At 34.1% G+C, this 24,999-nt stretch overlaps 1 protein-coding gene across 4 annotated transcripts; it reads left to right on the forward strand.

The window, feature by feature from the left end:
• The first annotated feature begins 7,116 nt into the window (after nucleotides 1–7,116).
• On the forward strand, nucleotides 7,117–22,937 carry LOC109537470. Of its 4 annotated transcripts, none has more exons than XM_048665079.1 (14): nucleotides 7,117–7,331; nucleotides 12,923–14,502; nucleotides 18,320–18,405; nucleotides 18,485–18,697; nucleotides 18,756–18,920; nucleotides 19,041–19,110; nucleotides 19,907–19,995; nucleotides 20,087–20,222; nucleotides 20,302–20,466; nucleotides 21,318–21,470; nucleotides 21,532–21,684; nucleotides 21,750–21,936; nucleotides 22,260–22,402; nucleotides 22,461–22,937. In XM_048665079.1, exons 2-14 carry the CDS (start codon nucleotides 12,952–12,954, stop codon nucleotides 22,554–22,556), a joined length of 3,207 nt encoding a protein of 1,068 aa, XP_048521036.1. In that variant the 5' UTR covers nucleotides 7,117–7,331; nucleotides 12,923–12,951; the 3' UTR covers nucleotides 22,557–22,937. The 4 variants fall into 4 exon arrangements, with proteins under 4 accessions (XP_048521036.1, XP_048521038.1, XP_048521039.1 ...); XM_048665081.1 differs by having other exon boundaries at nucleotides 12,928–14,502; XM_048665080.1 differs by lacking the exon at nucleotides 7,117–7,331 and adding an exon at nucleotides 8,598–12,813.
• Nucleotides 22,938–24,999: the final 2,062 nt, after the last annotated feature.

The following is a 24,999-nucleotide window of genomic DNA, read 5'->3' on the forward strand; positions in this document are numbered from 1 at the left end:
ATGAGAGGTAAATCGATGTAACTTTTAACATTTGAACGGTTGACGCAATACCGTTTGCCCATCAGTCTTTCAAAAGATATTTCGCCACGCTCATATGGAAAAAACTAGCTTGTAAATGATGGTGTTTGTAAAGTAATTATTTTAATATGCTTCATTAGAGCACACACACCGTATAGCAAATGCTGGTTCTTGTTTTGTGGCAAAATAAACGAGAAGAATTGACACAAAAACCGCACTTGGCTGGCCACCGAGTGTAACGCACCAAAAAATATGTAACTGAATACTTAGGACGTCATAGGAATTGTGCATCCTCATTTTAAGTATTAAGTATCGCCTTCTTCCTGTTTGTTTTCTTCTCATCACAGTGTGTTGAAAATTATTTGCTTGTGCATATTGTGCGTTCCCAATCGGAGCCTTATTTGAAATTTAATACCAAATATATTAAATTTCGTTATTTCAAAGGCATATCAATGGCTTGCCAAATGTGAAGACAAACTGATGATGGTGGAGAAAAACACCGAAACGTTTTTGTAACATTTTAAATGGTAAACAATAAAATTGACTGGAACTCAGGAATTTATTTTGAATTAAGTTAAAATACAGTCAGGAAAATACACACAAAGAATATAATAATTTGAAACGTATTCTTAGAAGGCATAGAAAGCGAAAATAATATATAAAATACTTCGAAACGGTTGCTGAAGAGTGCGTATATTTTTTTTTATGTTTGCTTTTGGTAACAAAACCATTGCAGTTTTATCAAAAAAGTTAGGTTTTCGCGCACTTGGAAAAAACCCACTTCTGAAGATACAAGCCACTTGTGCTTGCGAAACCCTAGGAAAAAAACAATTGTCTGTATTTTTTGTAATTTAGATTGCTATAAAATCTAGATTTGATACTGGAACAAATTAATAACAAAAAATTGATTATGAACATAGCGATTTTTTTTCATGGAAGAAAATTATTATTAAGCGAAATCTTTCAGTTTCAAAAGTTCTTCAACAAAAGCCCCGTTTAGAAAAACGTAATAAAATAACCATCAATTTCTGGTGTTTGTGTCTTAGGTTGATTTGCAGATTTCACCACTACCGATTATATGAAACAGGTATTTTTGCGGTTTTGATTACTGAACTGCGGGTTTCTCGTTATAGAAAATCCAATAATTAAGCCGGATTCTGCAGAATTAATGTAATACTGGTCGATCCGTTTGTTTTGTGCACGTTACTTTATTTGTGTGGGTTTATTAAATTTAATTATTTCATAACTATCTTAGTAGCTCTGTTCAGCCAGAGTAGAAAAACTTCTTCGAGATTTATTTGCAGGTCTAATAATATTCTTTTTATTGGAGTTTAACGAACCTACTTAAGTGCCGTAAAGTCTAGTTTAGACATAAATAAGCAGCGGTTGGTTAACTTCTAAAAAATGCTGAAGAAGAAGCTTTCAAGACGAATGTTCTTAAAGTACAATTTGTTTTTGCTAGTTTGATAATTTGAAGTTTTTGAATTTGTGTGAAATTTTTGCAACATAGTAAGGCCTTTAAAATTTCAGTTAATGTTTATTGATTAAGCTAAGGAACGCTCTGAAGATATGAAGGTTGTTAGCTATGAAAATGTAGTTTGTTCGAACCTTGACAGGATTTTTTCATGACGTGATATAACTGTCTACTTTCTTATTTAAATACTCGAAGGAACGGTAGATAAGAATAGTTGAAAAAGCTAATTTAATAAACTCGAACAATGTGCTAAGCAAGGTTTATTATGAGAAGAATTTACTTAGCTACTCGTTTGCCAGCATACTGGTGAAGAACTAATGACATATTTTCTATCTAAATCTTTCTCCTGGCAATTGCGAGTTATTATTGCACTGGTAACTTACTCAGACAACGACAATATTTCAATGACGTCTTATTATGTAACGATTATTATTGGTTTTGCAACCACTTGCAATGTTATTGTATTAATCAAATAATAGGACTGTTGCCATTAAATGAATAACTATAGGCGTTATACATTTGAGTCCATTGAAAAAATGCTGCATGTATTATATTCTATAATGGTGTTCGTGATGGACTACTTTGAAGTAAAACCATTGTAAAAACTAGTTTTAGTTTAGTAACGGAACCGCCATTTAAAATGTTCGCTCATTATCTGAATATTTTCACGGTTTTCTGCAGGTTTTTTGTATTATTCTTAATTTCACACTTTTTGCCAAGACGCAAAGTTAGTCGAATTAAAATGACAGCCTAAAAGCTAGAGAAAGTAGTTTTTTCGTAGTGCTCCGCATTAATCAATGCGAGCAATTGCTTTTAAATAAAACGAAACTTTTATGTCCGAAAAAAGTGCAGAAATCATAAATCAGAATATTTCAATGGAAGACGTGAGTGAAATGTGCTGACTTTACATTAGATCACGATTTTTTTCTAGCTGCTGTTACGCATTCTGTCTTGGACTCAATTTTCTGTGAAACTGTATTCAAGACAATAAAAGCTCGAAAAATTCATCGGTTTTATTACAAATATTCATCACAAAGGAACTTTTCTTTATATCAACAGTCAGAATCGTTTAATAGAATAATGAATGAAGTATTAATAAACTAAATCTAATGCAGTGCTGAATTTTCAAAATTGCAGGAAATTGATTTTTCTTCATATAAAATATGTGTGAATTTCGTGGCACAAAAAAATAGTTCTTCATGTTAGGAGTGACATTTTTTACGTGAATCTTAAATAACTGTTAAAATTTGCCATAAATAGTGAAATCTCCGTTTAGGAAGATTTGTACAGAAGCAAAAGTGCTGTTAACAAACACGTCTTCAGCAACCTTGTAGAATGTTACAAACCATTTGGTGCAATATCCATCCTACGGACAGCTCGAACAAATTATGACTTCACTTCAACCAAAGTGGGTGATTTATACGTTAATTTCCAATTAAAAATCACCTGGCCAAATGAATGGAAAACACATGCTCGAATTCTTGTCATATCATTCCTCGCAGGTATGTCTTAATTGTGTTTAGGCAATTAAGCAATAACAAATATTGAAATGTTCCTACCAATAAGAGCAGTCCAAGGCAACGCCATCCTACATTCGAGTATTCGAAGTTTGGCTGTTACGCCTCTCATTTTCAGTGAGAAAATTAACTGCGTCTTTTTTTTCAATATGAAATCGTGTAGTTTGATCGGAAAAAACCTGACCGTGCTTCAGCAAAAGGCTTCTTTCAAAGCCTTGCAATCAGTTGAGAATCTTGAACTTCATAAGAGTTTGAGGGTCGACATTTTGACAAAATTTTAATTTTTTTCAAAAAGTCGAACGTTCGTTTTAGAAAGAGTGTCTTATTTGTTCGCATTGCCTCTCGAAAGATTGAAGGACCCGAAAAGCTCAAAAAACGGTGAAAATGTGACGAAAACTTCTGTTATTTCTTACTGTGTTACCCAGGCCTAAAATGATCTACAAATTTATAGAGAAGAAGCGAAACACTCAAATGGTTTTTTAAGAGTTGAAGTTGTAATCGTAAGTCGAAATTCATGAAGACATGTTTATCTTTAATGTGAAAATTTTAAATATTTGTTTACCTAAACCGTTTACATAATTTTACAGAAACCCAAAACGATTACCATTTAGAATCAGTTTTAAGGATATAAAAGAAATGAAATGTGGGTAAATAAGTATTTAAAGGAGAAAATAACCAACAAGGTAACACATTATAACTGGTTCTATCTTACAAGTAGCTAGTAATTGTAAATTGCAGAAAAATCGTTGTTTCCTGTGAATCAATGACTGCTAAAGTACACATTTAAAACAAATATAACCTTATGTCCTTAACCCGTTTTTCAAAGCCGATTAGTCGATTAGTTCAAAGTCATGATCGTGCTAAACGCAAGTAGAAATAATTGTCTCCTGAATGGAACATTAGTGATTGTAGTAGACAAAATGTCAGCGACTTGAAAACTTGTTGACAAACCGAGCGTGGAAAAACTTTCTTCGAAGGTATACATATTTACGAGGCATTAGCAAGATTTGTACGCTGTAAAAGCAATTTATTGTTATTTAAGGCTATAATCGCATTTCCACTTTGAATGAAATTAGATGTTAAAGGAAAGTGTCGGTAGTTAAATTAAATTTACACTTGTTTCGATCAATGTTGTCATAATTGGCGGTAAAGGTAAAATATCATGGCGTGTTTTCTTAATTATGTTCACTTGGAAGAGTTCCAAGTGGCACAGGATTATAAAATATTAATAAATGAAGAAGGAAATATGACCAAGATGAATGTAAGCTATAGGCAAAAATTAAAGACAAGTAAAATTACGTGTTTTTGAGGGTTTTAACAGGATCTTACGGCTAAAGATTTACCAGCAGAAGTTAGTAAATTTCCTTGAAACCAAAGAAATTGAAGAAACCTGTGCTGTGTTGAGAAATACAAAAGTATTCAAATTCTTAACACACAGAAAGTGCACTTTGAAAAACTTAAGAAGTAATTTTTCAAATCTACACGGATAGGGGATCTAAAATTGTGGAGTTAAAAATGGAAAATTTAGTAAATTGATTATTTTTTTCCTTTGAAACTGCTTTTTCATCTTAACTGGAAATTGGAATGATTTGGTTTGGAAATTGGAATGATTTGGTTCATTAGACATTTTTTCGCATTTAATATTTTCCGCTTAAAAAATGTAGGCAAAATCTTCATTATTTTACATATTTTATACGAATTATTTCTGAAATTTTTATTGAACAAAAACCTTAACAAACATGAGTACAAAAAATATGATTGAATAGCAGTCAACTAGAGCTTCTCTAGACAGCAATTAGAGAGATTTTTTTTCATATGTCGAAACTTAGGTACATTTTACGTTTATTTTAAGTCATTTATTAATACTGCAAAAACTGTTTGTAAATAAACATTTAGTAAAACTTTTCAAATGATGTGAATAAATCCCAACTATCCATAATAATTTAATCCGGCTCCACATCAAGATCATTGATTCACATAATGGAATTTTTGATATTTCGCAAAACTCCATTATAAAATCGAGCATTCTTTCTGAATGAATTGTGTGCAATTCACAAGATAAAACGTTGCATGGGGCCCACTCACCTTCTTGTGCCGCTGAATAGCATCGCAAATAACTCGGAAAAATGTTAGCCAGTGGATCGCTTGTACAAAGAGTTGATTCAGAACCGAAAAAATGATTGAAATCTCAAGCGATTGGAGTTTTGCCTGATTTCTACGCTCTCTAAAATCCGAACTGTTATAATTAATTTGTTCGGAATATTTTAATTATTCGGTTACCGCAATACAGTTTTATAATCGTTAAGTCAAGACATATGTGGAATGGTTCTCAGTTCCGCTCGGGTCTCTCATAAAAGTTGATGTGGAGGAATCTTTAGCATTTTACTAGGTTTGATTACGTTAATTAATATCATTGATGGTCCTGATTAATTAATCAGAAATGCTTATAAGTTATACAGTCTATCCGCAATTAATAGAAAAAAAACCAAAATTGTCAACACTTCCTGAAGTTCATTTTTGCTAAGACAATATCATCAATTTCAATCTATAAAAGCTTAATATTTTTCAATCTCTTGGATTCTATCCAATGAATGTATCAAAACGAATTAGAAAATGGCCAGAAAAACCAGAAGAGAACTTTTATAATTGATGATCTGGAAAATGTTTGTAATACTTTGAACTACCTATTTAAATAGATCTACTTAGAACTTGGTCGTGTTTACTAGCAAAATGTAAACATAGGTTTTCACTGTCCCAGTGTTCGATAGGGGGCGAACCGCCTACACGGACACGCATTTTTAGACAACGTAAACTAAAATGTTTCATAAGGCCAATTTTCCTCAAATACTAGTTTCAAGCCGTTGTTACTTTAGCGCAAAATGTTCAAAAAGTTTTGGATCAATGAGCTGAAAAGTTCAAATAATAAGGATGTATATTTTAGATCGCATGCACAAGTGTCACAGTGCCAATGTTCAAAATTCAGAAAGACAACAGACGAAACTTTTCAAAAGATGCTTTTTTTCAAGATAAGGATTTGAAAATTTAGAGTTATAAAGTTCTGTTATAACTCTGTTAATACTGTTTTTCTCTGAAATTGTTTTCATTTTGATTCTAAAATCAAAAGCAGCCCAAAAATAGCAAGAACTTGCCATTTTCACCACTGAAAGGTGATTGGTATTGGCAAGTAAATCAAAAAGTTCAGCAATTTATATGAATAATAACCTTAGGTGTTTATTGAGTATGTGGTTTTGAATTTTTTATTTTTCTAGTTAAAAGTTTCAATTTTGTCTCTACTTAGTGTTACTGTGTTAAAGATTTTCAAATTTTGTTATTATCTTGATTTTATTCAATAGCTGGGTTCCCAAATTTGTGTTTCTTTAAATATTCACTACAAATTGTTATCGCATGTTTTCCTGCTGTTGCAAAATTCTCATAAGATCCTTCACTCGTGCAAACTCAAAAACTGATGCCTGTTTTCTTTCGACACATTTTACTTTGAGTGAGACTGGGAATTTTTTTTACTTCTCTGTGGCTTTAATTGCTTTACTTCAAATTTTAGTACACGATTTGTGTATTAAAATATAATTTTATTTATTATTTGCAAGCCTTGCCTCTGTGGCACACATAGAACACAGTGTCTTGTTATTTGTTAGTCTTATTGTCATATAATTAGTGAATATTCTCCGTAGTTTCTTTATAGTTTAAGTACTTATTGCTTTCACAAGATTGGCTTAAATTTCCCTACGCAGCATTTTTATACATTTCTTGCAAAATGAAAAGTGGCAAATTTAAGCGACAACTTTTCCAGCCAAGCTTTTCTGGGAGATATTTTACGCTTGTTCTTCAGCTATTTCTGGGATTTTCGCCTTATATTCAGTTAGTAGAAGTAGTGTATTTGTTCAAAACTTAAATCTCCAATGCCAGATTTGCGAAAAATGTTTTATTTCGCCCTAGTCTTTCTAAGACGCTTTGAAGCCCCCAAAATTAATCATGAAACCATTTTCCTCTGCCGGTTTGCTCAATTATTATTTGCAAAACTTTCGAGCTATTTTTCGCTTTGGTGCAATCAGTCCCAGACCCAGTTTACTCTATATGCGTTATTAGCAAAGGAGGAGTCCCACATGTGATAATAATAGCGTGGAAACACCACGAACCGATTTTTAGCTCTCGACGACACTGCGTTGGTCTCAGCTGGCACAACTCGCTTCCGAAGTTACAAAAAGGCGGAAAACGGGAACAGTTTCGAAAAAATTAATGGAACAGCCGTAAAAAGTGAATGAGTGTGTTCTACAGTGTAGCATCAAGTGCGATCAAAGTGATTTGTAAGTGTTTTTGGCTATAGTGATGTGCGTGGAATATTCCCTGAAGATCTGAGAAAATTTCTGAAGCAGATATTGAACGGGAATAAATGGAAATATATCAGCAAACGAAAAAATTTGATATATTTTCTACCGTCCAGAACAGCGTTTGCTGCAAATATGCGAATTCCAAAAATTATTGACTTCTTACAATTTATTCACTTCATTTTAAACTAATTTTCCTACAGAATGTTGTAGTATTGGTGTCACTTTATCAGTGAAATTATCAGGAGGTTAATCAAAGGAATGCAGTTTTGAAGGGCGACTGTTACCTAATAATGCTGCTATGATTTAGCTTTTCCTGAAAGACCGATAGGAAAATATGAAACGGCAGGTACTGAGGAACATGAAATCGCAAGGAAATATTTACCTGAATCTTAAAAAAATGCACTTTCCAAGTCTCAACTAAACAGTTCCCAAACGAAAAAATACTTGTATTATAATTTAGTGAATTATCAAAAAACTCGAATTTATAAAATTCCGAAATCCTGCTGTTTTCGCGTTGTGTATTTTCGAATGTTTTTATTTATATCTTCCGATCCAAAAATATCTATTACTGCACATATATGTGTTACTGGAATACATCCATCTATTTAGACCAACTGGAAAACTCCCATCGATTTACTGAAAATTTACGACTTTTGTGCAGATTACCTTGAAGTAACAAGGATCTGCAGGCAACATTTTTAATTCAGATATAATAAAATCAAGGCCACATTTTGGCTGTACACAAGCACAGTGTAATGTTTGCTGCCAGCAAACAAATCTGGCTTTATAATCTTTTGAGCAAATACCCAAATGTGGGAAGGCAGAAAGCAATAGAATGTACTGTGTAAGATTGGGAAAGATAACCGCTCTAGATTGCAACATGTGATTGAACTTTTTAAGCTGTAGGCTAAGTCCAATACAGTCGTCGAAAAATATTGAAAATCCCTAACAAAATAAGAAACTTTATTCAATTTACTTCAGCAACAGTTGCGTTTATACATTACAGATCCCTAGTAAAAAGTGTGAGTGCTTAAATATATTTGTTGCGTCCAGATACTAACAATCTGCATGTGCAAGGTTCCAATACATAACAGAAAAAGTCCTTCATAATTCCATTAAAAAGGACATAAACTTTACGATATAATATATCTAAAAGCCATTAAACGTTTTTTTCCATATTTGAAAAACCAATTGTCTGTAGTCCTTACTAAACTTTTTAATATTAAGATAAATGTCTCCGTTTTAATGTTTTAATTCTAATAGTTCTATATGATCAAGTTATATCATGTTATTAATTTGATTAGACCATTTTGTCCCTTTTTTCTCATTTTGGATTGTGGATTTTAAAAAGCTCAGTGAAAGCAATCAGAAATTGATAATCACTTTCAATGCAGAGCATCCTGCAAACGTAGCTCCAAAAATAAGTAAACAATCTTCAAAATGTCGTTAAAAGCATCTGAAAGTAAATTATATCAATTGCCCAAAATAACTCTTGCGTGTAAAAGTTAAATATGTTCTAGTTCCTGAACATTTGAACACTTTTGAACTATTCACTATTTTCAGTGAAAAATTGCGGCTTACTCATTTGTTTCTCATTCGTTTACTTTTCATATGTATTCTACAGTTAATAGAACACCTTGTTATGGTTTATCGAAACATTTTTATTCAAGTTTAATTAAAACCGACTTGGATAGCAAAATCAAGATTGAACATGTTTAACCCAGAGCTGCTGTTTTACAACTCTGGATTGTGTGGATGCTCCATGCCACTATAAGATGAACAAAAAAGGAAAAAATAATAGAAAAGGCTTCAATAAATGTTAAACTTGTAACAAATGTTCAAGTGCCTCATCTGGTACGCAACGATGAATAATTATCATCAATTCGACAAAATACGCGCAATAAGAGTGAATAAGTGAATAAACGAGATCCGGTGTGACGAACCAAAGATATGCTACTATTAATCATGAAAAATCACTGTAAATGTGCAAGTTTTACCAGAAAATATTCGCTGTGGTTTGTTCAATTTATCAAAAGTGTAGTTATTTTATGTATAAAAACGTATTTTTTGACCGGTTCGGACGTGAGTTGAAAATAAAGCGCTTCTGAGATTAGCAATTAGAAAAATAAAATACACTTCATACAAATTTCAAGTAGAACAAATAAAACACCATAATCTACATTAAGAATCTCATAGATAAATGCATTTTAAAATGAAGTTTTATCGCAAAAGCCACTTGCAACTATAAAAATACTCATAGATTGAGAAGAGAGTTGAATTTCCTGAAACAATTATTAACTAGCGATCATTGACTCTGTCGAGTACCTACACACTTTTTATAAGCAAGATTATCTAAGGATTAATTCTATTGATTTGGTTTTAATAGCAACTATGCCGACGCTTAGCTTGTTAGGTCGAGCCTATTTACCTAGATAATAATGATATTTGCTCATACAAACATGTGGATTAATTATACAGGGTGACGCAATTTAAACACCAACAAAACACGCCTATGTTTTATATCATCGTAGCTAGTCTTTCATTCTTAAAACAAGCCTTCTGATACAAATTTTGGTCTGCATTTATATTTTGATTATCGATCCATTTTATCCATCCAGTTTATTAGGGTGTGCAAAGTCCGACCCTTCTAAACACGGCCCCAGTGTGTATTTTTTCTTTGATAAATTTGCTAATGGTTTGATCTTTTAGGGTCGTCCCTTTATTAGCTATTCTGTTCTGCGTCCGTCGTTTTGTAATAGAAGACAAATGTTTTCTCTTCATCGGCAATAAAATCATTTTTCCATATTTCCTGTTGTTCAATATCAAATTTTCCAACCTGGTTTCAATCTAATTATGTTTACTAATGTTGATTTTTTAGCTTCCTCTGGCCAATGACGAAGTTGCAAATTTGCACAAAAATTTCAAAATCCAAAGTGACTTCATTCGAACTTTTAGCTTCCACAAAGGTTTTTCACCAGCTACTTTACGGTAGTTTCAAAGCCGCCGTAACCTTTTGACTTGGTACGCAATCGATTCGGGTACCGGTTACTGTTCTTTTCAATCACCTGGCGTCTTCCATCTGGTACAATAAACAGCATGATGGGGTCGGATTCTGTAAAAATTGTTGATAGTTCGCATATGACGCTGCAGCTGATTTCGAATCAGATGGTGGTTGCATGTTTGCCAAGGGTGGGAACATAAAACCACCCCCAATCAGCTTTAGCCCGTTTTATCGATCGATAACACTTTCGTACAAGAGAAAAGAAGCAAAGCTGATAATTTCGGTGAATGTCTTTGCAAAATAAAATTTTATGGACCAAAATTTTAAAGGATTTCTGTGATTTATAGACCACAATGAACGCTCATAATAAATTTCCACCTGTAGATTGTTCACTTGTTATTGCAAAATGAAGACACGATAATGCCTGGGTGTGGTTTTTTGTAACCAAATAATATTTCTCAATATCCATTGCTTATGTGCGGCCCGCTACAAGCATTACAAGCCAAACATTAATATTTATATAACACACTAAACTCTTGATTTAGTTAGCCTTAATACGGTTAATAATTGAAGTCATGGTGCAGAGATGCTAAAATCGTTTAAAAGTTACAAACCTAGATTATTGCAATCATGGCACGCCCCAAAATATTAAAAAGTCATTGCACTTTTATCGAATATTTTTTATGTAATAATTAAGGTGAGCTGATAGTTACAGCGCACCCAAAGAAATATTTTTACTTAACATACATTTTTTTAACGTTTGTTTACACGGAAACTGCTCAATAAATCAATATTAGCTTGATTTTCAACAAGGGAAATGTTAATACTTTGACCAATTTTAAAACTGATTGATTAATTAATAATTGTGTCGCTCCTCAATTCGTTTGCGCAATTGTTCTAATTCCTTTGATCTCACTTTACCTATTTACATCCAACTGACTGAAGAAATCACACGGTTCCATTGAGGAGTTTAATTTTAATAATTATTTTTGCGTCATTCCTCGCTTTGTTATTAAAACTTTATTATTGAACACACTGTATATAGAGAATGAGCAATTTTTAGACCTCTTTTCTTCATTAAGCTTGAAAACATCTAAAATACCTCTGAGTGTGTGTTTTTATACCAATTTTTTACAAACCAATTATGTTTAAAATCCAAATAACACACAGTTTTTATATGATTTGTTCTGTTCAACTTTGCTTTTAGCTATTAATTATAGAACAAATTGCGAAAGGAACCAATGACTTTGCAAAGGTTACATAAAAAAGTCATCAATGTATCAATATAATCGATCAATAGTGTGTGCCAATTTCAAGAGCGTTTTGCAATATTTCCCTACAGGATTACTAGCAAAATTTAATTATTCCATGCCGAAAACTTATATGTGCTTTATCATTATTGCCAGTTTTTATGTAACAACTGCTATTCTTGCACACTGATTGTTCAACAATATCATAGATATTGTAACAATGACCAGCCGAAGCAGGATTAGATACAATTGTTCGTAGCTCATGAGATTTTTCAAAAAAAATGTTAATTCATGCTGGAAAAATTCAATTGTTCCAAGCAGTTTCGAATATTCCAGCCATAGGTTGCGCTAAAAGTAGCTTTAATTGCCCATCAGTGCCCTAATATTTTCAAGCGAAAATTCCATTAAAAACCGGTGTTTTTTCTGCATCCAAGCATGATCTAATCTATTGATAACTGCAAAACCACAATGGATGGCCTTCAATTTTCAATACATAGACACTGGTAATGTGGACAACGATGTGTCCAATACAATGGAATTATATTTTGCAAAAGTACCAGGGATTTAACGAAAGTTTTTTAATACTGCTAATGAGTCTAAAAAGTCCACTGGTGAATAAAAATTAACAACTAATGTCTAGAGTGTCGATCGGTCCTGGGATGCAATTCGTTTTAGCAATCTGTTTTAGATTCACCTCCCATACGATGTGGAAAACAGTTAAGATTTTAGAGAAAAATGGTCCCAAATCTGGCATTTTAAAAGGGCCCACCGTGTCGTTTATTTATTTACCCATTTAACGAGGACCAGAAGGTGAAATTGAAAGAACACAGTAAAATATGAATGATACCGTTCGTCTTTCAGAATAAAATACAGTTGCATTCGGGACAACTATTTCAGAATATGAAATCAAATCGAAATTTTCATTGCGATTTATAAATCAAATTAATTTTCGTCATTATCTACGTTCACTGCTTAACTAATCAATTCACCCATGTATTTGCCTGTCTAGTATAATGGAACGACCATCCATGGCAATTACATTAATGGTTCCACGACCAGGCATTAAAATGCCTTCGAACTTTTGCATGTTTTACGTTTCAATACCTGCGTCTGTTTAGTGTGATATTTTGGTACAGCATCAAGTGACACCGATATTACAATGTTCTTTTACCAAAAAAGTTAGACTTTCACGGCCATTGCGAAACTGGTGAGTTTCTCGGGATTTTATGTAGGCCTGGAAAAGATTCTGGCCTACCAAGCCTGAAAATCTCATCAGTTTCACTGTTCGTTTAGCTTGATTACACGTTTTCTCTTAGTAAAGGTGCGTCGAATTATGTGATAGAACATGAAGAAATTCTGCAATAAAATAACGAAAAAAGAGTGGCGCATCACAGTTCCTAATCTCAGCTCGCCCGTGTTCAGACGATCACCATCAACGCTCGATGACTCCGACAAAACATCGAAACGATCATCGGGATTTTACGATTTCCAAGAAGCTCAATTAGAATTTGATAAAGGTAGAAGTTTACCGAATAGTATTTATGTGGATAGCGGTTCGAGCAGTTCATCTAGTACTGGCGTGGATGAGCAGTTTCAAGATGCCCAAGACAGAACCACGTGTTTGGATATTAAGCGAAGCGCCAGTGAGAACGAAACGGATCAGGAAATATACGTAGATGTCGAAGAGCCGAAGAACATCGACAAGAATAACAGCCGATTCGAGTATGACGTGCCGAAAATTAGCTTCAAGTTCTGCGAAAAAAAGAGCGCATATCCGGAGGAGAGCATTTATGAAAATCAAGGACCTTGCCAGGAGGCGCCAGCCCCAGATTCCGTCAGGTGTACCAAGAAAACGGAGGTGAACATTACTTTGAAAGAGCCCAGCTTATCTAGTTTGGAAAATGACCCGGAGTGCACTCTCCGAGATGAAGACATCGTGGAAGCCCTCAGGAACATTGAAGAAGAAGGTGAATTGCTCGAAAAGCATCCGTCCCAAGAATTCGGAAGCCAATCGGAGATTCTGGGGTCGAGAAGTCGTGAAAGCATGACTATCGTCAAATCTGGAAGTGACCCAAATTTGCGAACACATGACCTAGACGATGAAGACGACGACGACAATGGCTTCTACAAAGTACCCAGAAGTCTGAAAGTTCAGCATCGCTTATCTCAATCCATGAATGACTTCGATCCGGAAAGTATGAATTCGGAAATTTCCAAATCTAATCATTCTAGCATTGAGCACATATCGTGCAGTCAAGTGGACATTGCAAGGCAAAAGCTGGCCGAATCCCATCTAAATTCCAGCTCTAACAATTCAGAAAGTTTCGATTATTGCCGAACGCGCAGTCAGCTGCCAGCCAAAGAGCGCAGAGCAACATTGCTCAGAAAGCCGAAAAAGGCCATTGACTCATGGAACAATTTCAAAACAAAGATGAGCCATATGATTTCTGAGCAGGCCTCTCAGCAGAGAGTGGGAGCTTTTAGCGAACGGGACAAGCTCGCGTTGAACTTGGAAGAAATGTATAAAAGCTCGAAGAATAAGTGCAAAAAAGTGTTTCAAAGCACCACCAAAATCTTTTCGCCCAAAGCGACCCATAGAAGGCGGAGTGTGTCTTCGTCGGATGTGGACAGTCCAAAGAACAGCAGTTGTGCTAATTCGCCAGTGGTGGAGAAGCAAACGCCGACTTTTCCCAGGCCGAAACTTAGAGCGAGTGACATCGAGTATCAACTGAACACTAGTGACGAATTAAACGGCCGAGTATCGAACGATGTTAGTGATACCGACAATTATTCACCGATGAGCAAAGCTAGTGAACTCAGTGAGGATAAAAAGGAAGAGTTCGATTTTTCAACCATCAAAAGTGCATTTAAGAAGAAATTGGTGTTTGTTCCAGAGGTAATTATTCGAATTTTTAGCTAACTGTTTTGCAAATTATGTGTTTATTTCTCATTTTTGATAATGGTATTTCATTTGAACAATTTTGATGAACATTTTATCGATTTGCTGGTAATGTGTAAACCTTGGAAATGAATATTGTACAGAGAGCGGCAAATATGCGCATCATTTACAGTGATTCATCAACATGTCCTAATAACAGAATAGTTATACGTTAATATAAGTATGCCCCTTTTTTCGTTCGAAATTATTAACTTTATTTTTAAGGTGTTTCTTGTTTTGGCAACTGGTAAATTATACAAGGTATCTGTATTATGTTGTTTTAGTCTTAGATTCAATTTTTTTTGCAATATATTAGACCGTTTTCTATCTAGGCTTCCCTTTTTCATTCTATTCAATGTTTAACTGCTTGGAGATTTTGCCTTATTCTCCTTATTGATCTTAGTGGCATGTTCTGTTGTTTAGTTTTATTGGATGCGTTGGCTCTCAATGTGTGTACATTCTGTCCATAGTCAGAGTGTTCAGTCCAAAGTGCATTCTCCTTTTGATTACTTTCATTCTTACATTTTGGGTGTTTTTAGTAAGTTTCAGTTTTTTGTCTAGTATTATTGCTAGATATTTTGTTTCACGTTTTGGCGTTGTCCTTATTTCCAGCACTGTCTCATTATAAACAGTCTTAATATAAACAATCTTCCTGGGATTCAGTTTCAACTGATGATGGTGGAAAAACACCGAAAAGTTTTTAAGAAAATTGACTAAATAAATGACTGAAACCCAGGAAGATTGTTTATCTTAAAATTGGAAATACAGTCAGGAAAACTTACATGGTTATAGACAGTTTACAAAGAAAATACCATTAGATTAACAACACCAATATGTATGTTTTTAGTGAAATTTTAAAGTTTATGTTAAAATAACAGAAAATCTAATCTAGTAATCGCGTTACTTTGAAATCAGTTATCGAAAAGTATATGAAATGATAAATCACGTACATACCGCTGAAAAAATTACCCTATTGATTCTAGCGATCGTTTGACCCATCGAAATGGAATTTTATTTAAATATTTTAAAAACTGCAGAAATTCGAACTCAAAAATAGAACAATATTGTTAATCTTGACTCCCTGTATCTCAGAAATGCTCTCTTTGGGTTAGTTTGGGTTTTTTGGAGTTTGGTTTTTAAGAGTTTAAGAAATTGTACATAAAGTTGAGTTATGCGCCATTTTTATATAAGCTAAAGTTGTTTCAAAATAAGCAAAATAACGTATTGGTAATATTTTTGTGGATGCTTTGTATAACTTATGTTGTTTACATTTTTCCATTAAGCTGAAAGGTTTGAGAAAGATCTTAAATAAGCGCCTAATAAATAATAATCTTAATAAAATTACGCCTTGGCATGTATTTGGACTATTAATTTTGTCCATTTTGCAACACAAAGCGAAATACGAAATACACAGTCAGGAAAGTACGTACAATGATTATAATAAATAAAGGGAAAAAATTATGGCAACTGGTTTGTCTATTATATATTGTTGTCTATGTTTTATTTCATCATTCTATCATTTATAATAGACATTTAGAACACTTTTTCTGCTTAACGTATTCCAACAAAAGATTTGTTTAACTAAACTTTGTAAATGGTAAGAGTTAAAATCATCAATTTTTGTCTAAATTGGATACTTCTAGGAGAAAATTGTATGTAAGTGGATTATAGATTAATAAAAATAATCTTTCGCCTGATAGCGTTCAAAACTTATCGATTATCGAAGCTGTTTGGTGTTGAGTTTAGTTCGCGTTGTGGGAAACAAATAAAACATTCTTCATGCCCATGCCTAAACTTTTCATTTTTAAATGGAGGAACCGATTTAAATATAAAACATATCGGGATTCTAAGCAGGTAGATATGTACTTAACGTTTACTCTAGTCGCTCTTATCAGTAACAAGTGGATCTCGTGATTATGCGAATTTACATATGGAAATTTTAAAATGGTCTACAGCAGAACTTAAATTCTAAATATTGTTGTTCTTTTGCAAAGGAAATAGCAATTATAGTTCCTCTTTTCGTATATTACTATTGTCTTTGTTTATCCATTCAGTTGGTGTAGAATGCATTTTCTCAATTTTTAAAAATTCAGATTTTTTCATTTTTTTGTTAATTTCCTCGCTACTTGAAAAATTCTTCATTTATAATTTATTTTAATGGTTTTTCTCATCAGGCAGAGGTGATATTTCCTTCAAATCCTCAACTAGTTCCGACTCTCAAAGACTCAGATTCGCATAATAAATCGCTTCCGAGACAGCTGGACTGTTCAAATGCCTTGAACTTTTCCTTTTGCTGTGTAAGCTTCAATATCAGTTTGATGAAAATACCTTTTATTACCTGTACTAGTTGAGAAGGTCAATTAATGGTTCAAATAATTTACTTTGTCGAAATTGCTGTCGTCGCCTGGGTTTAATTGCTTTAAAATTCGAAGCGAACTTGTATTATTAATCGCCTTACGTTAATTTGTTCGACACGTAAACGCCTGTCACGGTTGATTTTTATGAAATTTTTGTAATTAATATGCTGAAAAAATCTAGTTTGATTCATTTTGAAATGTTCGTCAACTTTCTGACCTGAACCATCATGTTTTTTCATGTTGCTCAATCAATCTTCAAATGAATTGTTTCAAGGACGATAATTTTCAGACATTTCTTGCAGCCTCTAGACTTTGCTTGGCAAAAAACTTTCATAGGCAAATACTCAAATCACTTTTATATTTAATGCGTGAAACAAGCAACTATTTAATGCTTGTAGTGTCTTCATGATGCTCCAATTCGCACACATTTTCATTGTTGATGAATTACCTTCCTGATTGTGCTTGTTATGTTTATTTTGACATTTTCGGTCATTTAAGTGAAAATTTTAACTGTTCACTGAGCCATGATTATGTTAATATTACGTTTCGATTTTTTAGCCATCGTCAAACCATATTAGAATCGCTGAATTAGTATAGAATTGTTTACCTTCGCTATGTATAAAAGTAAGAACTGAAGCTTAAGAGTAGAACAAAATTTACGTAAAATTTGCTTTCATCATTAATTCCTAAGAGCCTTAGACAAGAGAAAATCTAACTTGATGTCTTGCCCGATTCTGCTCGGTTCACAACAATTGATAGCTGAACTTTTTTTGAAAGTAAGCAGTAGAAAAATCCGTGTAACTGATTTTACGCTGGATAAAACGGTCTTTTGAAAACGCAGAAACAGAACTATCAATTTTGTATTGCATTGTTTGCATTGATTTATCAATTGCTACTGTCCTGAACTGTTGCTTCAGCTAATAAATCTGCAATTTAAGAAAAAACCTGGTATTTGCTTAACTGGCCATAATTCAATACCCGTCGCTCTTGATTCATTTGAAATGAGCAATACTCCGTAAAAAAGCGTTTCTACCACGCTCCACTTCCTCAACTGTTTTTCTTTTACCATCATGGCAAGAGCGTCCAATTGCTCAGCTAATTAACGGACATAATTGAAAGCAAATCATTTGATAAAACGATTCTTTGGTCATCGGATCTTGTCGTTATTGATTAGAACAAACGGAAAGCTATTAAAGATACAGTTGTAACTTTCGAGATGTAGAGTTTGTGTTTTTTTTCTTCAAATGGTGAGTAAAAGTATGACAATCGTCTTCAAAGCTGCTGGTCATATTTACAGAAATACTTTAGGAACTCAGTGAAAAATGAAGAAAATTTCCGTTGATGTTCTTCAGAATAGTAAAGCAATATATTCAGATTCTTGAAGAAGTGATAAAGTTGAACAAAGTGTAATTTTCCAGGGGCAAAATGGCTTCGAGGACTTAAGGCGCTACGTGAAGCAAGGAAGCGACTTCTGCAAAGAACTAGCTACAATCTTACAAGAAAGGTATGAGCGTAAACTTCATCTTGTAGCAGCCACAACTGCAAGTTCAGTGTTCCTATGAAACTTACCTTGATTGATTTAGGGCTGACGCAGAAACCCAATACGCGAAGAATCTTTCGAAGCTCAGTGCCAAACTTTCTAGAGCGTGTAGAGATGGCGTAGGAGGTCTGAACGATGCCTGGAAAGCTGTAGCGATAGAATTAGAAACCAAGGCAGAATCACATAGATTGGCCGGTCACTCGCTGCTAGAAGAAACTGCGAAACCGTTGAGAAACTTAACGGAAAGTCAGCATAGGTATGTGCTGGAATTGGGGTGTTTTTTGGGGGGTTTTCGCCATGTGTGGATGCTTTAGATCGAGAAAGCAGTGTGAAACCGCTGTGGAAAAAGCAGCCAGATTTTTGGGTGATTGGAGAGCCGCTGAAGCTAAAGGTAAAAAACATAGCCATGCGTGTGCCAGGGATAATGAGAAGTTGCAAGATGCTGCTGTTATAGATACGTCGAAGTTCGGAAAGCAAACGTAAGTTTCAATGGTTTGAAATTTACTTAACAGTTTTTAAGGGCTTTTTTGCAAAACTCACTCAATTTTTCATATGAGGATTGCAATATGGTGAACTACTAAAGCTGATTATTATTGCAGGTTGTCGAAAAGTGCAAGTCTGATTCAGCTGGCGCATCGTCAAAATTCCGCAGATAAGGAAAACGCTAAAGTAAGTCAAGTAGTTATGTGTTTCAGCTGTGAACACAGAAATTCTGCAATGTTTGAGTGAATTATTTTTCTTTTATTTAAATGCGTAATTTGACTTTTCCAATCAATTCTTTCTTCTGCTTCTTTTAGTAAGTTTTTGTCTACATTTCATGACCCAAAATATGAACTTTGTCTTTTAATTATTCTTCGGCTAACAACTCTTTTGGCGTCAAGTTAATGGTTGCCATAAAACATTCTGGCACATAACTTTGGACTTTTCGCCTACTTCTCTAGCAAAAGTACCGGGAATCGAAAACAGTGCTCCTAATTAACAAATAATTCTTGTGCTTATATAATGCGATAAAAACTCGTCGTGGTAGATTAAGAAGGACCTCAGTTGGATCAGGTGTAAGAACGCAAAAAGTTGAATTTATCTCCGGATTAAAAGGTAAATCACATCAAGGCATATCATGGAAACGATCAACCGTGAAAGCGTGTAATCGAACAGCAACCTGCTTAAGTTTCAAACTCTTCATCAACAATGCTAGTCATTAAGTGAAGAAATTGCAGCGATTTTAAGTAATTGCAAGAATAATAGAATCGATTCGCTAAGCATTAAAAAGCCTTGATTAGCGAATAGTTCCAGCCTACCTACGTGAATACAGCATTAAAATATATGTGTGCCAATATAAACATAGCTATTTTTACGTTTTTCGAATAACGTCCAGATGTCTCCTTAAAAAATTGAGCCATTAAAGAGCAATCGAACAAACAACATTACTGATTTCAATAAACTAATAATTTTGTTTTTGTTCTAGTTGGAGGGCAAGAAGAAGAAAGCGGAAGATGCAGTTAAGAAAGCCGATATCGAATATTACACTCTTTGTGTCAGAGCTGAAAGAGCGAGGTAGGAGTAGTTCATAATGCAAACCTAATGCGATTAAGATTTAATCTGAGCGAAAAACCAACAAAATGTTCACAAAAATTATTTGATTCAGACTGGAGTGGGAATCATCAGTGTTAAAAGGAGTAAACATGTTTCAATCGCTGGAAGAGGACAGATTGAATAATCTGAAAGCCGTCTTAACGTCGTATCTTAGACACAATAATGATCTTCATCCCCGATTAATCGAGGTAAATGAGAACATTCCCGAGCTTAATCAGTCAAATCGAAGAAAACATCGCCAACATACATAAGCGTTGCTTTTTTTAGGCTACAGATCGGCTAAAAGCACCAATAGAGGCTGCAGATCCCGCTAAAGACCTCGCTACTTTCCAGACTTTGAGGCAAACATCTCAACAAGTATCTGAACAACTTTTGCCCGACTTTTATTGCGAACATATCACTTTAGCTATGAACCGCGAAAGGAGGAAACAGGTAATAACTAAATAATGAATTATAAATGTTTAAGTTTGCTTGAAACATTTCCCTTAAAACCGACCCGCAAGTAAACAAACTATTAAGTGAAGAAAAAATTTGGAAAGTGTACCAATACAGACTGAAGTGGGACTATATTGACTAAAAAGTATCTTCTTTTATGCAGAAAAAATCTAAATAGCAAACAACACAAATCACCAAACAATGTGCTACGTACGTAACGGATAAAAATTGATAAAAATATATACCTACTGGAAAAATTACAGAATAAAAATAGAAGCAAATTCAGAGCAGCATAGGAATAAATTGACGACAATTTGAAGGAAAGATTGCAACAGAAATTGGCATACTTTTGTGCAGAAATCTAAACAGACAGGAACAAGAATGATCAAATCAAAAGATAGGCTTTCGCGGCCATTCGTTGAAACTAATGGGTTTTTCGGGTTTTTAGGCCGTCGTTCGCAGAACTGAACGCGGGTTCTGATGAGAACAGTGTAAGCGTTCAAGCAAACCACTTCTGATGATGCAAGCCACTCGTGCTTGCGAAACGTCAGGAAGAAATTCCACCGAACGACGGCCTAAAAACCCGAAAAACTTATTAATAAATATATAAAATAAAGCAAATCTAGAACGGCAAATGAATAAATTGAACAACACAGAATATTTGAATAAAAAAATGCGCAGCAAAAGGCTAAAATTTGTTAAATCTTCGCACGTATCATTTTTGGTTTGCGTGTTTTGCATTTAAAAAAATCCAAATAAGAGCAAATAAATACAAAGAAAACAGTATGAGAAGCAGCAATCAACTAATTGTAGAGAATATTTATAGTTTATAAATTTGAAAATTTCAGGCTCTGGTCAAGTTGTTGCATCTAATCCGGCAGGACATTGAAAGGGAGCGCAAGTCGAAAAACGGACTCGAAAATTTATCAAAGGCCATTAGACAAACGCCCAATTTTGGGTCCGAAGATTCTCAGCAATCAGTGGTGGAAAAACTGTACCATGTAAGTAATTAGTTTACACACCGAAACTGTACATCAAGCAAAATGTAATAATATTTTTCAGATGAAATCCATGTTGACATACTTTGAAGGTGCGAGATACAAAGTGCAAAGCGCTTTGGCAGAGTTGGACAGTCGACCAAGAACAGGCCATCCACTAGCGCCACATATTACAATTACTCGCGATAAATCCGGATTACAGCAAAGTGTCTTGAAAGTATGTGTGAAATGATAAATATCCTGATAGTTTTGAGAGATTTTAATATTGCGAAACTTTCAAAGGTTCCACAGTGGTTGCGTGAAGAATTTTTCGAGACCGATCGCAGTCCAGTCAGCGAAAAATCGCTCAAATCCGACCAGTCTGATAACTCAGATCCTCACATTAACGACGTGGATGATCACGTTTTAGATGAGTGGACGCATCGTGGTGCTGCTGATGGAAACTCCAACCAACCAGACTCAGACTTTGGTGAGTCGGAAGAATTTCATCAAACCGATCAATCGGAAACTATTTTAACTTTTTACTTATGATTCCTTTGTCTGTTCTGCAAAATAACACGCGTTTACTTTATTTGTTGTTCTTCAATATAGCTAATAAATTGTTTTCACTTCTGTTTTAAAATGCGATTGATTAACTTAAAAATTAATTAAAAATGTTCAAGTTATTAATATTGTAAAGACTTAGACTTGATAAAAAAAACTTGAAGTCTTAAATAAAAATCGGAGTGAAGTTCAGGACAAAGCTAGCAACTTTTTCAGTTTCTTCTATTGCTTTCAATAAATTGTTTTTAGACGAGTTTTCGTCCCAATGCAGCAGCACTGATAATCCAACAGAAACCGAAAATGTGCATCCTATAGCGAAATGTAGAGCGATCTATCCGTATACTCCCAATTTGCAAGACGAATTGTTACTGAGTCCTGGAGACATACTGAAGGTGAAAGAGTTCGGTTTTTTTGAAAAATAGCCGGATTTTTATGTTTTTTTTATTGTAGGTGTATCGACAACAAGACGATGGCTGGTGGTTGGGTGAATGTAATGGAAACGTTGGAATTTTCCCGGCCACGTATGTGGAAATAATGTCCGCTTAACATCACCAACGACGAACAGTTAAATGACCAAAAGACTGATAATCACAAACTATAATATAAAAATCTAAAAAGATTGTGTTGTAAGAATGTGTTTAATTAATGTGTAGTAAGCGTTAAGTTTGAAACTATGCCTACGACAGTAGGTGATTTTTTATTGAGGGATTTAATCTGATAATTAGCAAATAATATTAGAGTTAATAGAGAATGATATATTAGTATGTATATTGTATTGATGATGTATAATATAGCAGCAGTTAATTAAAAGCATCGTTTATTTTTTAAATATATTTTAAATATTGCTAATATTTAGGCGTATTTGGAAGTTTTCTAAATTCATGTAACAGAGTGCTTGATATAAGTTTCAATAAATAATTAAAAAGTTATGGCGTGTACTTTTTTACCAACATTTGATTCATAGTTATCAATTATACAGGGTGAATTGGTAGGAAGTTGCGAATTTTGATGCGATTTTGGACGCGTGGAATAAATAGTATTGAATTCTTTATCGATCGTAGTTTCAATAAAATCAACCTTAACAAAAATTTTGTTTAAAATGCCTTTTCCAGTTCAAGATATTCAATTTTACTACAAAGTCACGGTATGAATTGGATGCTTTTAGTCTGAATGTTTGCAAATGACTGTAAGTTTTAGAGTATTTTATGACACTATTTACGCTTTACCACGTTTGTTTACTACTTTTTTGCTTGTACGCTGTCGTACTCGGTATTTGCTCAGGATGTGCAACAAAATAAAAAAAAAATTATATGTTGACACGAAAAATATCGTAATTTAATTACCAATTAACCATTTATTTTTTCTTTTAATTTAGATTTTGACCAGCCATTCGTACAAATGTAAACTTAAAAAGATAAAGTGTGCAGGACTGTAAACTAAAAAGAATTAAATTTAATCTGAATTTTGTATCAGTTGAACTAAATGTGATTTATTATATTATAGAAAAAACTATTGCTGAAAAGATTTTATATCTCAAAAAGGGTCTAAAGTGTGACTGACTGCTTTGGGAGAGTGTTTGGAAAGGTTTCTGCCCACGTTGAATTTATAAGCTTTAAAATGATGAAGTAAAAATTTAATAAGTACTTTACAAAAATAGTACGTTTTTCCTTCTCTTCTAGATTACTTAAATGGTAGGTACGAATATTTGTTCGAATATTTTTTATTATTTTGGTATAAATGTTGATCTTGGACTTGTTTTGCTTAGCACTAGGAACCACAATATTGAAGTATTAAGTGCCATAACGATTCTTCTTGAAATGTAGTTTTCTTTTATTGAATGCCCGTCGCGCTCGCTTGATTTGACGCCTCTTGATTTTTTCCTTTCGAGCATGTTTGAGCAAAAAGTGGCAATGCAGACAAGCCAAAGCCACAGCCAGTAGAACTACGCGCTGGAATAACTCTTGTATGTGCCAACCTTACGTAAGAACAACAAAAAAGTATCATAGAAATTGCTGATTTAAAAGCCTCAAAATTTGTTTTCTGTATGCTGATTTTCCCCAGAAGTAAGCAGCTTATTGCTATAGGCAATAATTCAAATTTTGCGTCCAAATCGTTTCGATATATCGGGCACAAGTCACCCATTATCGCATTTTTTTGCGAAAGCCTATTAATTTGTCACGAACTATCGACGCCATCCCGCAAATGACAGTAATCTTCCACACTTAAAATTGTTGTCAAACAATGAATTTGAATGGGACGACGCTTTTTCCCATGAGGGGTGCATCCGGAGCACCTCTCTTCAAGTGGGGCGATATTTTTCCGCTAACCGCTTCAACAATGCCAGAAACATATTGCTGCATCCGACGGGAGTGTGGCTTAATAATTAGGAGAAATTAATGGGCAGGCAGTTTATGGTCAGGAGCTACCGGGGAACTTGGATTATTTCATACAGAGCCTTCAAAAATATATGTATAATTCAAAAAGAATGCGAACATTTTAATTACGCATATTGGGAATTGATAACAGATGTTTGCAAGCACTTCAAATTTACTTTATTATATTGTTCACGCGTTTTGCATGTGTTATATCTATTATTGTAGTTTTTTCTGTACATCTGCTTGATCCATAAATTTTTGCGCTGATTCTAAGTTCAAAAAGAAGTAGTCTTTTTACGTTGGACACCGTCGATTCCTCGGTCGCCCTCTTTGAGTTTAAAAGCTGAATCTGTCGATTTGCTTTACTCAAAGAAGCGTAAAATTCGGGCGGTTGCCCTTTGTGATAACAACCCCGCAATTGAATAATCGATAAATCGCAGAAATACGCCCACTTCAGAGGGTCGGAAAGTACGAGGGTTGAAGGAAATTTGCGGTTTCCACTGCATCCTATTTGAAGAATGTCTTGCTTTATTTATCTCGAAGTAACCCTATTGAGAATTGAGAAACTTTACGAATCGATCAAGATTTGTTTTTGCCGAATGACTATAAACGAC

The sequence above is a fragment of the Dendroctonus ponderosae genome, unplaced genomic scaffold (assembly GCF_020466585.1).
Source record: "Dendroctonus ponderosae isolate FM_Combo_2020 unplaced genomic scaffold, Dpon_F_20191213v2 Dpon_F_20191213_3, whole genome shotgun sequence".
Lineage (NCBI taxonomy): Eukaryota > Metazoa > Arthropoda > Insecta > Coleoptera > Curculionidae > Dendroctonus > Dendroctonus ponderosae.